The sequence below is a fragment of the Tachysurus vachellii genome, chromosome 2 (genome assembly GCF_030014155.1).
Source record: "Tachysurus vachellii isolate PV-2020 chromosome 2, HZAU_Pvac_v1, whole genome shotgun sequence".
Taxonomy (NCBI): Eukaryota; Metazoa; Chordata; class Actinopteri; order Siluriformes; family Bagridae; genus Tachysurus; species Tachysurus vachellii.
The window spans coordinates 13440571-13455570 of NC_083461.1; the positions used below are offsets into that span (position 1 = coordinate 13440571).

Here is a 15000-nt window from a genome sequence, read left to right on the forward strand (position 1 = left end):
CTTCAGTGGAAGCTCTATAGTGCGGTGTGTCTCCGAACTCTAACAGCACACAATGCAGTTACCAGGCTAGGATGTAACCATTTCCACATGTCGTTTTTTTATTCTGCATCTGCTGTCTTTTGCCTATTTTTTTACACTATGTTTTTAACCATTTATTGTTATGCAAGGAATAACTTACCAGTAAGTAATTCATTTATATTGTATACAGTATATGTGCGTGATAATAAACATTTGTTTTTCGCAGAACATCTGGTGTTATGCAGAATTAGCCAGGCTGTAATACTGACGCACTGATGGGTGATTGAGAAATGTGTACAAGCTATTAATTTACTGCTCTAAGTGGGTGCTTAAAATCAATAATAATAATAATAATAATAATAATAATAATAATAATAATAATAATAATAATAACAGCAACAACTGTGGCGTGTGGATTATTATTAACGCCTGATGCCAATTCTGTTTGCACACTCCAACGAGTTTGATTTACAATATCGAAGGGAACTCCGCTCTTTAATAATAAATTACTGCAAACCGACTGAATTTTAAACCGAACTGATATTTTTTTGCAGCATTTCATTTAACGTATTTAATGTATACATCCATATCCTTTTAAACGCATGTACTGTAAGCTGCCAAGTGCAAACATTAACTTATAGATATTTTTGTACCTTGTGGTTGTTGCAGAATCGCAGCATGTAAACTTGAGTGTTCTATCGAATATTCCTTTCCCTGATATCTATTTTTATGTGAAAATATTAAAAATACCACCAACTCAGATATTGCCAGTGTGTTGATTAAGATCTCGACACATTGCTCGTGTCTTACTGTACAGCTACATTGTTTTCAATCAGATTTCAACAGACGTCCAAAAAAGGGTCAAAAGCCCCCCAAAAATCAATGTCCTCCAAAGCCATACAGTGCCATTGCTGTATAGTTTAATAAAAATGCAATGTTAAGCCTTAAAACCCGTCATTGCGGTGACACCACAAAATGAATTAGTATGCATTGTCATAGAGAAAGACTGAAGTCCTCTGCTTCACATTACACATATACAGTATTTCACTGGCAGTGCAAGCTTAAAATGCTGCTTTCTATTTAAGACTCGCTTTTATAAGCTTTCATTAGGGTATGTTGGTCCTGTACATTTCGTTCTTCACTGTGTATAAAATTGGAAACTGCTGAACTTATCATTGATGTGGACGCGTGTATTTGTGATATGTTTCTAGTCACTCGCCATCGAGGTGCAGTTTATAGTACAACTGCAATAAGTGAGATAACTACTAACTACTAGACGTGTGCGTCACTTGCCTTTTCGCCTACGTTTTGAACGCGTGCATACATTTTTTCATTTTAATTTAGAATGATGATGTGTGATATGCGATCAATCACATGTTCTCTGATGCTTTTATCTAGGGTGTTGTTATAAAAGAAAGTTCGCCACTGAATTCATTATACCAGAGTGCTTGAGATTTTATTTATTTATTTATTTATTTATTTATTTATTTATTTATTTATTTATTTATTTATTAATGACATGTATTCATATACTTAAAGTCACACACCATGAGAATTGAAAGATTTATACTTTTTGGAGAGATGCTAGCCACGCTGGAAATTAAACTCAATTGTATTTCTTATTCTTGATTGGATTTACGATCATTCAGAATCTATTGCTGATGTGCTATCTTGTAATTTACATGTTAATACAAGAGGTTTGAGTGAAGTCTGGGATTTGGGGCCAAAGGTGATGATGGTGAGGCCTAATCGTTTGGCCCAGATATAGAAGACAGAATGAGAAAAGCTCAAATTAGAATTTACACAACCAGGAGCAGAAATGTAATCTATTAAAATGTAAAAAAAAAAAAAAAAAAAAAAAAAGACATTTTACAATAACAAGGTTTCACTAATTGTGCGTCATTTAGATTTGTTGAAAATTGAAACAATGCAGAGTAAACAGGCTTAAATCTTAGTTATTTGAGAACAATTGTTATACTTCAAATATTAAAATAAAACTATTTTAATATGTAATAATAGTAATAATAATAAAATAATAATGATAATAAATACGCCCCGTAGCCAGTATATTATATTGCAAAATTTCTTCTAATCCGCTTTGTGTTTGTGTTGTACAAACTTTTCTGGGTAAATTTGTGCTGGTTTCTACCTGCTTTAGCTCTGCAAAAAAATATTTTTTTTTTTAAATAAACTAGTATGTTTAAGCATGTATCTATAAGCACTTGCATTTATAGCTAGACTGGTATACAGTAATATAGTTCAAACACTAGACTGCATTTGTCTTACGCTGTTCGGGAACAATAACACTACGCGTGTTTTTATTCAAACCCGTGCCCCATTTTTATTCTTATTCGTACTGAGAATTGTATTTTTTATTTTGTTTAATTTTTTTTTCCAGAAAATATGACTGGGACATAGGCTGCTTTTGGGCGTCAAATCCAACACGGTGCTGAATGCAAGGCCTAAACGAAACTCCTAACGGGATTATAGCGTCGGTTTGGCTTGCGCCCTTTGGATTTCGGATTTATCTGCTGTTTTGGAATGGAAGGCCGGGAGTTCGGCCCTCCTCCGCCGCTGCTCACAGAGCGAGGCCCGCTGGCTCACCGCGCCACCTCTCGGATCACTGCAGCCGGCCACGCGGCCGTGCAACACCCCGCTGCCTTCCAACCCGGGAAATATTATCCCTCACACATCCCCATACCTCCACAATCAGGTACGTGTTTCGCTGCCTTCCTTCTTGATCTGTTGAGCGTTTATACACATTCTTGGCTTTATTGTACGTTGAATGTTTCTGCGTGCAGTCGGCACAGTCACCGCACCTGTGAGCAGTAGGCTATTGCGGCACATACGTGTTATTTATTGGAAAGGGAAATTACTTGGTCAGCATATGCTTAGACTACCGTCCTCTTGGAAATTAGGTTACTGTGCACGGCTAAGAACTTTATGTACCACTTCTAGACGGTACTGTAACATTTTATTGAACTAATTAGTGTCTGACATTGGCTGTATGAAGTGCGCGAGTGTGTGTGTGTGTCTGTGTGTGTGTGTGTGTGTGTGTTTCTGGCAGAGCTTAAACTTTTAGAAAGTTAGACGTCACTGTAATATTCTAGTGTAGTATCTTATTTAAAAAATGCTCTATATTTTCTATTCAGCTGTTCTGTATAGAATATGAAAGAGTTTAGTCTTAAAGGGAATTGTACTTTCTTTGTTTAAAGGAATGCTACTTTTTGTATCACACCCACGTCATCTAATAACGGCGTGTGTGTTGTATTTTACTGTGTCCAGGATTAGGGTCAGCTCGCGCGCTTTTGTGTGTGTGTGTGTGTGTGTGTGTGTGTGTGTGTGTGTGTGTGTGTGTGTGTGTGTGATTTGTTAATAGAGGGTACTGTAATGCTAGAAAATCCGGTTTCTATATTGAGCGCTGATGTGACGGGGTGCGAATGGCTTGACAGTGCATGCATTAGATTTAACAAGTGGCTGTGCCGTATGACTCCGACTTCTTTGCGCACACGGTTGCATCGCATCTCGTTTTGCATTCTGATGGGGTATAAATTTGTCGCATGCATTCATATAAATTATGGCCACGAGTTAATTCACATCAAATATTAATCACGTGTAATGTCCAGACTTATGTTTTTGTTTTGAATGAGGAACGCCTTTATGTTTGGGACCGACTACAAGCTTGCATTGTAAAACCATGTCACTTCTAGTGAAGATATTACGCACTAAAGCATTTTCAGATTGGCGTGAAGTTTACGCTGCTTCTCTTTAGTGAATATGCGGTAGACTAAACGTGTAATTGATCCCAGAATCACGTTTATGGTCTTCTTAATTTATTTGATCAGTGTTCTTTTTGAATTTGTGTTTAGGTCTAATAAGTATCCTTGTGTTATAGACAATGCTAAACTCACATAGGGTTCCTTCTCTGAACTATAAACCATATAACCATATAACCATATATAAACCAGAGCGAAAAAAGTTTCAATTTCTACCTCCTGTATTAAAACCTTAGTCTCATATGTGTATAATTCGGAATATTATCTGATTTTAAAAATTCCACTTAATGTTTGACACCAGGCGTGTTTTCTTACAGCTCTGGTCGTGAGCTTCCAGTTCAGTTGTTGTTACTATTTTTGTTGTTATTATTAATGTTGTTTTAGTCGTTAGGTTTAAGCCACCTGATCAAGTATCAAATTTAGTAAAATGTTTAGTAGGTGTGTGAGCGTATGAAATGTTTCCCAGAGTGGACAATGAAAGTAGCCTGATCGGGTAAAGTTTTATCTTGTTCCCTAATGAGAGACGCACTTCTCCTCCTCGGACTTTGTGTTGATTGGTTTTTATATTGCATTCTTTTGCGCTTGGTTTTCGTCTGTGTTCATTTTGCCGGACTAATTGCGTCTTGGTCACTCTAATGTGAATGTAAATACTTGACTCTAGTGATTATGCAAACATGGCTGTAATTGGTTTAAGATGTTGCGGAAGTGACTGTTGCAGCTACATTTCGGGTGATCCATGAGCTTGCCTAACAACCTAACAAAACACTTTGGTTTGGTAGACCTACATACACACACACACAGATACTATATATATATATATATATATATATATATATATATATATATATATATATATATATATATATATATATATATCTAAAAACACACACACACACACACACACACACACACACACACGCACACACACATATATATATATATATATATATATATATATATATATATAGAGAGAGAGAGAGAGAGAGAGAGAGAGAGAGAGAAGCTTACCGAGCAAGACAAAAAGCGCGGTTTGTAAATTCATGACATGTTTTCCACCGCACCATTATCTGTCAATATTAGCTTTACTCACCTTATTTTTAGAAGTTGACAACCCAGAGGCATAAAACTAGACTTAAATGGACCAGGCTGATTTTGTTCCACAGTTCTGCTTTTTAATATGTCGGTCATTGGCACGTCCCTAAGTCAGGAATTATTATTAAGTAAACCTGTAATTTCCAATACAAATAATATTAATATCCATGTCATTTTGACCTCTCTTACGTTTTGTCCATGTTGAGAATTTTGCTCTGGAATACTCACTCACTCATTTTCTACCGCTTATCCGATGCTTTGGAATACGCTAATTTAATTTCTTTGGAAATGACGCTCTTTAGAAAATGAACACATGATTTCAGAGTGGATATCAAACCAGGTTTGAGTTTTTACACGTCAAGAGTAACAAAACTAATACGTACATGACGCAGCGCAGATTTCCAGCCGACAAACCTGAATCACCAATAGTAAGGCTTTATGGTCTTTAACGCGTCTATAAGGCTACATAAAACACATACTACACACAACACGCTTCTTACACAGTACATCGTATACAGTATGCCTGCCTATAGGTGTACTATTAAGCACAGTAAGTAATCAGGAGGTATATGTGCAGCAGTTCTTGCGCACTAGGCTTTTCCTAACCTCTTCTCTTAGGCTTCTCACACACTATTTCTGTTTGCCCCGCGCAAATAACTCCGTATAATTAACTCATCCAGAGTCGTAAAATAAAACGAACAGAACAAACTCCACGAAAGTAGGCCATCTCATTTATAAGCACTCTCGAGCAAATGTTTGTTTTACTTGTGCGTTTTTAAGTAGAGTTTTGCGCTCTGTGTCGGTTCGTTGTATTCTTTTATACTCCTGAATTCTTGAATCCATTTTTAACACCACATCCACTCGCTGAAATGGTTGCATCGCTACAACAGCTTGGATTACGTGCTGATCAAATGTTGCTTGGTAATACGTACAGGGGGATCCTTTGCTAATATTTTCTCCTTTTTCTCCCTTACCCATATTTCCTCTGCTCCATTTCCTCAGCAGATGTGCGAAAAGTCTGTTCAAAGGCTGACGCTAGCTCATGTAGTACAGGTGCATTTTCTCTCTCTCTCTCTCTCTCTCTCTCTCTCTCTCTCTCTCTCTCTCTCTCTCTCTCTCACTCTCACTCTCTCCCTCTCGCTTGTGTGAGTGTTTGAGTGTGTGGGTGCGTGCGTGCGTGTGTATGCGTGTATGTGCGCGCGCTTGTTGGCCAGACTTCACCACAGACTCGTCGCAAAGACCAAATCTATTTACATTAAAATAAATAAAACAACTAAATAACAATAATAAAAATCCCACTGTTAACTAAAAATGATAAAATATCTGTTTTTATTACCTTAAATGCTTTACGTTATCTTTCTTTAATTTTATTGTTTACAACACCTTTATTATTCAGTAGATAATATTTTTAGGTCTGTGTTACTTCACATGGAATTCAGTAGTAAAAAAAAAATCACTTAATTTAGAAAAAACTACATTCATTCCTTATTCGGTTACTAGTACATATTGTGTGTTATTAAAAAGAAAAGAAAAAAGCACATGTGGCATTATTTAGTTTTATTCCCTTGCTGATTAAAGAAAACCAAGTTCATGAACCCCTGCTTTGCCAGCCATAGAAATGCATTCACCTACATGCAAGAATAGAAGATTTATGCTGTGTAATAATTATAAATAAGCAGAACATGCTAAAAGTCACGGTCTTGCTTTGCCTTTCACTCTGTCATTTGCACTCTTTCTTTGCATTCTTCTCTCTTTTTTTTTTTTTACACACATGCACACATACCTCCCTAGAGAGCAGAAACATGGTTGGTGGGAGGAATGCTTAAAAGACCCTGCATATTTCAGGAAATCAATGAGAAGAGCTTTCTGGGATGCTCTTTGAGGACCTGTGTGCTTGTGTGTGTATGTGTGTGTGTGTGTTTGTGTGTGAACTATAGTTCGGGAGTACTTTGGGCTGCACATAGATGCAACAAACACAGCAGTGAACTTCAAGGTTCACTCTAAATTAAGAAGCACCATTTCTCTCTCTCTCTCTCTCTCTCTCTCTCTCTCTCTCTCTCTCTCTCTCTCTCTCTCTCTCTCTCTCTCTCTCTCTCTCTCCTCACCTCACACATATTCACATGCACCCACAGCCCCGAATGTTTATTTTATTGAAGGGGGATATACTGTGACTGACATTTATGTTTTCATAGAAGAAGAGTTGAGCCCTGCTTGGCTTACTCTCCATTTCTCTATGCTCTTCCCACTGGGCCTGGATCCTATCTGACTGATCCTGCAGGTCGTCTGCTGTGTTGCTGCACTCGTCCTTATGCACTCGTCCTCCTCCTCCGCTGTCCAGCAGCGCTACTCAGCCGTGCTATGGGTGATGGAGAGTGGCCTGCAGCCCTCAGGCTTTCACAAGGCTTGTAGTTTAAATTAGTGCTCTGCTCAGGCATGAGTCGGCTTAGAGCTTGCTCTCTCTCTCTCTCTCTCTCTCTCTCTCTCTCTCTCTCTCTTTTGATCTTTGATTTGTTCTTTATCTGTTCTGCAGTCTGTTGTGTCTCTCCTTTATTCAGCTAAAGGGAGAGCTCTAAAGAAATGAAGCTACTGTGCAAAAGTGAAACAAAATATTGTTCGTGAAATTCATCTCATGAGAGAGTGATTTCCTCAAGTCGATATTCATACATTCATACAGAAAGGTGCAGAATTGCTCAATACAACTTGTGTGTATATATAGTCTAAATTTTATGACCATATTTTGAGTGAATAAACCAGAAATGTGTTGCAAGGTTTTAATTTGCTCAAACTGAATGCCAAGACAACAGTAATAAATAATGATAGATGGAGGGAAAGAGAAAGAAACAAGAGAGGGATAGATACGAAAAAAGAAGCATGAAGACTGAATGTTTCCACCTGGTTGGTAATCTGGCCCAATTACCTCTGCCTGGTAGCACAGAGCCTGGTGTGTTACTTCACCACTCACAGTTGCTGCCAGCTGAGCAGTGTGTGTGTGTGTGTGTGTGTGTGTGTGTGTGTGTGTGTGTGTGTAGGCACTTCAAGCTGTTCCCACTCTTCTTGTAACCATATATATGTATAAGGGAACTTGCTTTTGCCTCCAAAGGCTTTTCATTATACAAAAAACATTAATATACACGATGTAGATTAATATACATGACATCATTCAACACTTCCTTTTTCTGTTGGGTTTACAATTGTTTATGCCTAAATTTTTATCCTGTAGCTGTGCATTATAAAGTGTAAATTCTAATGAATTAATAGTACGGTATTTATTTCTCTCTCTCTCTCTCTCTCTCTCTCTCTCTCTCTCTCTCTATATATATATATATATATATATATATATATATATATATATATATAGGTAAGAGAGAAATATAGATTCAAATGCCCAACATATTACAGAACACTATCGAACACTCACAAACACACACACACACACACACATAAAATTTCAAATCTGAGAGTGAAAAATGTCACTCTCTCACCTTGTATTATATACTGTATGTGATACAAGCCCACTTACTATGAACAAATGTGTGACAAACTTGAAAAATGCTGTGTTCGAGGTGAAGTAATGAAGTAACTGGTAATTCCCTGCCTACAACTGATAAAATCCATCGAAACCTAAATTTCAACATCATATCAACATGTGTACACTGTGAACAGTATAAAGTGCTCCTTGTATACTTTTAAAGTAGTATAAAGCAGTATTGGCTTTAGATTGGTTAATATACAGATAAAGATCCTGGTCAAATCATTAACAGTGACCACACTACTGACTGTTTTAAAAAGGTAATCATCAACATTGGCGTTGTCACAGACATTAGCTGCCAGCTTATTGTTAACTACTTGTCTGCAGATTTTGCTATACTGCAATTTCAGTAAAGAATGTTGCATGATTGTTTGAAGTCCACAAAATTATAAACAGTAGCAGCAGTAACTCAGATCTGTAACTGAAAACATGTGGGAACAGTAGCCTTTTTATTAGCTTTATGTGCAAAAACACTCACCATCGTAGGGATGTTTTTTCCCCCAATATGTATGTCAAACCTGCAGAGGTGGAAAATTATGTTATTACAACTTGCAAAATAGTACTTTCAAGGTACCATGAATGCACCATAGATCTTAAACCTAGGTTTCAGTACAACAATGAGGTAGTGCATGGGGTGTTCTGAGCTTGTTTATACACACACACACACACACACACACACACACACACACACACACACACACACACACACACACATTCCACTCTCTCCACTGTTTGGCAGCTCACATTTTTACATGAAAACAGTTTTTCTCATTCATCACTGATTCCATCAATTCACAACCAAACCATTTGTCTTTTCCTTTTTTACATTTTATCTTATTGGTAATTTTTCTGTGATTTTTTTATAGTCCATCATTCTTCCTAGAGACTCATATGAATGCAACACAGTTTGCTGAATTGAAAAGAAAAAAGAAGAAAGAATATTTAAAATATAAATCACAGTTCAGAACAGTTTTTTCTGTTTATGTTCTGCAGGACTGAATGAAAGGCTGATTAATGTCTGAATTCCTGTCCTTAATATTCTAGTTCATGCAGTGTGAGTGACACAACTATGGGTCCTAGAAGCAGTCCCAGCCCTTGCCTCTTTTTCTCCACCTCACTCTCTCTCTTGCGCACACACACACACACACACACACACACACTCACACACACGCACACACACACACACACACACACACACACACACACACACACACACACACTTTATTTTGACACCTCACTGATGAACTTAGCTACCACAGCCCAGTTTAAACATGACCATCTCTTTCTCTCTCTCTCTCTCTCTCTCTCTCTCTCTCTCTCTCTCTATTATTAATTCCAAACGCTGCTAGGCCTGTGGCCAGCTCTCTAAATCAGAAACAATTTTGGGATTTGGCTAAGAAAATAAAAGCCTTCTGAGCTGGCTTTGATGTCTGATTACAAGAGAGAAATGACATTTTAAACAGACTGCGAAACAAAACGCTAAAAGAGTTTTTGTACTAGTGGGAAGAAAGAGAGCATGCTTGATTAAGAAGCTTGGGATGAGAGAGCTGTAGTAATGGGCTGTGTGCACCTTTCTCCATTCGAGAGAGTGAGTAAGGATTGGCATGAGTGATACTGAGTTTCCCTTTTATGTCCTGCTTAAGAGTGCTGTGTGTGTGTGTGCGTGTGTGTTTGCTGATTAGCTTGTTAGACTTTGCTAAGATTTTAAGGGTAATACTTAGAGTTGTTTGTGTTTTTGCATTGTGATGACCTCACGCTCAGGTGCAGACATGATGTCAGACAATGAGGCTTCGTGCCCTGTTATCCAAAACCTAACCTGTCCTACAAGATGCAACATGTACACCTAGTATCTCTCTCTCTCTCTCTCTCTCTCTCTCTTATTTTTTAATCACATCACTGTTCTGTGAACAGAAGAACTAAACAAAATCCAGACCTATGAGACATCATTTACAGTGTTTTCAAATTGCAAATTAATGAGCGTAAAACACATAAAGGTAGTTGTACATGTATATGAGGGTGTATAAGGAGCAACACAGCTTCACAAGAAGGCAAGCATGTGGCATGCCACACAGTGAGACGAAAGCGCTAAACGAATGCAGAACCTTCATTAAATATACATAAGGCATGCTTCTTGAGTGTGTGTCAGTTTCAACACCCGTGAAGAAAAAAAAAAGTGAAAAACAAAGATTAGCATCAGGAATTCAGTATTAATCAGTCTCTGGGGTATAACCTTTCTGCCTCACCCTCTCTTACTGCCACTCGCTTTAATTTGAGAGGGACAACTGTTACTCTACTGCTGCACATCCTAATATTCTCATGTTCTGTTATTAAAACAAAACTGTTGCCAATGTTTTTCTCCTTTCATCTCACACCTACACTTAATTTCTTTTATTGTATTTTTTTTTTACTTTTTATTTTCTCAATTAAGAATATATTTGTAATGTCACACTGGTATCATTCCTCTTATGTGATTGCATCTCATCCAGGCTGTGACAGGGTTATTTAGTAAAAACAACCCTGTCACATTGATCATGCTCAATGTAAAACTGGTCTTAAGTCCAATTAATAATGGCGTCCAATCAAATTCATTAAAAAAAAAAAAAGATATTTTGTCACATTTTGACAAAATATCTTCTGACTGCTTAACAACTGCAGTCAACTTATCCATTGTAAATGAGATTTTAAATTTAGGTTTTTAAGTATCATTTCTCACAGTGCAGGAAAATGTGTCATTATTTTTATTTCATGATAATCACACAGATATTTTGTTTATAAAAGGTTGAGGTATTATGGGGTAGTGTTTTCTTTTGGTATGGCCACTATTTTGCCCACTCAACCTTGACCAATTCAGTGACTTTTAAATCAGTGCTTTGAAGTAGGGATCATTGATGTGGCCCAGGTGCACTTATGAGGTTCTCAGTAATGATTGCAGTCAACACAATTAAGCTACAAACTTGTTCACTGAGCATCAGCATGGCAACATAATGGCTGTGAGTTCGACTGAACAGGAATGTAGAACTCCAGACGTGCTGTGTGTGTGTGTATGTGTGTGTGTGTATGTGTGGGTGTGTGGGTGTGGGTGTGGTGGTGGTGTGTGTGTGTTTGTGGGTGTGGGTGTGTATTGAGGTTTTGTCTGTCTTTCTGCTTGTCTGCCTGTTTGTCTGTCTGTGTTGTGTTTGCATGTCAGAATGTATTGCATACTACATTGCAGAAAAACCGACCATATATTTGGTTGGTTGTAATATTTTGTATTATGCCATTTTTTCTTTTGCAAGACACAAAGCAGTAACATCTGTCACAATTGTGCTTGTTTAAAACCATAAGGTAATTACTGCAATATTTTGGTGTTATGCTTTTTCTTTGGAGGACAGGTCACAGTACAACTAGTCCCATTGTAATGTTCCATATTTGAAAACAAACAAAAACGTTAAGCCCCACCCCCACCTTATTATGAAGTTTTTCATAACACTTAAGCAATCATGTCATAAAGCATGATTTTCGTAATGCTTGTACAATTTTTTTAAGTCTGTTTATATTTTTAAAAGGGAAATATTCTTTTGTTGTTTAATTGTCTCTATTTGTACTTGTTACTGTAAATCAGTTTCATTATCAATTGTAGTCTTGTTTCTGCTTCATTGTGTGATGAAAGACCGAGGGTGCGGCTGTTTTATAATGGGTGGCATGGCTTTCATGCTTTCAAACAAACTGTTGAGTTTAATAAATTTTACTATTGTTAACTATTTTTTTATTGTAGTTAAATGCAAAGTGTTTGGTACTGTTTAAAATGGGGAAAAATGTGACAGCGTGCCAATTGTTATGAAAATACTATCATATGACTTCTCATATGCAATGATTTTACAGTATTGCAGTAAATGTTCCAATCCTAACCTCAGTATAATAAACTGAAGGACTTCAGTGAGTCAGTGTGTGCAGGTTAGTGGAGTGGAGTCTTATTCCCTGCTGTAATCCCTCTCTGGGCCATGGAACTCCAAACTGAGTGCCATAGTGGTTTGTGCAGGATTAAGCCAGGCCTCAGTGCTCAGCCTACCCAAAACACAGCTCAGAGCGAAAAGGAAGGTGAGAGCAAGTAAAAAGAAGTGAAAGATTAAAAAAAGTAGAAGAAGAGAAGAGCTTATAGTCAGGTAATGAGACAGGGAGTAGCCAAGGTAGAAAAGTGAGCAAAAAAGAGCCAGAGGGGAAGAAGATCACCGATCCATTTAGAGCATCTCCATAAAAATAATACATTTATCACTGTACTACAATCAAATGTGGTTTATTCCTGTGTAGGCGTAACCAGGCGAATTGGAGAATGTGTATGTGGAGGGTGCCAACATCTAAGTTGAGCTTGTGCTTCTAATGCCAGGTACCCTGCTCATAAAATCACAAAACTAAGGCAAATCACTGGTTTATAGCATTCCATAATATGCATCAAACATGTAAAGCTTTGGGATATTATGCAAAATAAACCATGCTATATTTAAGAGCAGACTGTTATAGCAGTCTAGAGAAGTTGATGTGGGTGTGCTGTGTATGCAGTATTTAGAAACTGTGTGTGTGTGTGTGTGTGTGTGTGTGTGTGTGCGTTTGTGTGTTCATTCTACGGGCCATGGTTTATGCACCGGCGAGAGTGCTGATGTCATGTACACACTGCCTAGATTAAAGTGCTGTATGCGCTGTCCAGGGTGTAAACAGTGACTGCACATTAAATACAGCAGAGTGAAAGAGAGAGAAGATGGGTAGAGGGAGACTGTGTGGGGGAGACTAAGAAAGAGAGAGATGGAGGAAAGAAAGAAAGCTCTCTGATTAATGAGGAGGAATGCTGAATAGTGACACCAAGCACCCAGCTTCTTAATAGGGCCAAAAAGCCAATGACATCAGCACTCACTCCCTGCATGTTCATTACTGAACACACTCTCTTCCACCTTTTTTCTCTCTCTCATACAGGCCACATGCAGTCTTTATATCATCTCTACACACAGCAACAAATCTAATCGTTATGCTAATTAAGAACAATATGTGATGTACATGGTTGTGTGTTTGTTATAGGCTGCATATTTCAGCTGCCTGTGTGTGTGTCAGTGTGACTGCTGTGTTAGTCTCCACTGGTGCGTGTCATGCAACACTGGCTTCAGTCACCAGTTGTTATCAAAGGCCTCGCTGGTGTTGTTTTGCTTTGTCCTGCTAGCTTTATTGCCAGGGCTTCATCGTGGCTGCGTTGGCTCGGGCTGCCCTCTATCATGCTTGCCAGATAGGGCTTCCTCTGTGCTGAGCTTTGTTTGGGGGTCAGTAGCCTGACACACAGCTGTGGTGGACACAACACAGGGCCAGTCAGAGTTTCACAGACCATGCCATCATCTTCCTTTCCCATAAACACTCACATACACAGACACACAGAATGGCAGGGACATGGAGACTGTCCGAGCTGATGAAAAAAGGCCAAGTGTGAGGCTTGAATGGAAGCTTTAGTCATCTCTCAGCCCCAGTGCCAGGAGCTCTGCTCTTCCCTAATGGAGCTTTAATGAAAGATGCAGGCGATATGTGACAGGGAGGAGTAACCTCTTCTCTTCTCTTCTCTTCTCTTCTCTTCTCTTCTCTTCTCTTCTCTTCTCTTCTCTTCTCGATTTAGCCAGTTTAATCTCTTCTTTATTATTGATATGTGGTGATTTTTATCTCTCTTCTTTTCTCCTTCATTTCTCCGAAAAGATAAGCGATAACACACTGTTGTGTATGTTTCATTTTGGTCTGGAATCACTTTGTACTGTCTCTCTCTTCTTATTTTCTTCCTCTGCTGAACCTACTTTTACTAGAAATGGAGATCTAGTATTCATGAATATGGCACTATTTAATTTCCTCTTATGGTGTGATTTTACATTTTGTTCAATACCCCTCTTTTCTATGTACTTAAACCCTAGACATACCCAACATAAATTTAAGTATATATCTAAGTTGTCAAAAATAATGTTTAGATTTTGCATTTAAAGTGTGGGTGTGTATGTGTAAACAATTAGGTGAATAGCTCTTAAGAGGGTTTGGAGAAGGTGACTGCAGGTGGTTAATTCAGTTTGTTCTCCTTTTTCACACTAACTATCTTGCAAGGGTTCTGTTCCAGTTTATTTTTACTTTCTTAGCCTTTAGCAATACAGATGGAATGATGTTTGTTTGAAGGCAAGAAGAAATGGCTTCATTATTTAGCCACTCCCCAACTGAGACAGGAACACAACTCTTTTACTATATGTATGTTTGCTAAGGGTCGGAATAGCAAACTACCAACCCAAACGTTTTCCATTGAGTAAAAGTCATCCATAATCCTCATTTGTCTGAAATTTCACCTTATCAGAAATCTGAGAACAGCTTAGCCTTTTCCCCTGCAATTATTATGGACTGGATCACTGCTTTGGAATCTGATTCGAGACCAGACATCATGGACCTCTGCCTCTGAGTCCCTGGCTTTGATCGTGCTTAAAGTTTTCTTGTTTATTTCATTATATTTGACAGCATGAGGCAGGAAAATGAAGCACATCTATCTTGGGGTTCTCTTTTCATCTCCTCATGTGGTGTCCTCTCCTTTCTTATTTGTGGAAAGCA

General features: G+C 38.0%; 1 protein-coding gene across 7 annotated transcripts in view; it reads left to right on the top strand.

Annotated features, from left to right (window-relative positions):
- Positions 1–15000, top strand: part of bahcc1b (BAH domain and coiled-coil containing 1b) — a 76244-nt gene that overhangs the window by 34 nt on the left and 61210 nt on the right. For all 7 annotated transcript variants that reach the window (XM_060857365.1, XM_060857381.1, XM_060857373.1 and 4 more), the window contains exons 1-2: positions 1–180; positions 2417–2731. The exon at positions 1–180 is cut by the window's left edge and continues 34 nt beyond it. In XM_060857365.1, the coding sequence (XP_060713348.1) occupies positions 2560–2731 (172 nt within the window). In that variant the 5' untranslated portion in view covers positions 1–180; positions 2417–2559. The remainder of the gene's footprint in view (positions 181–2416; positions 2732–15000) is intronic.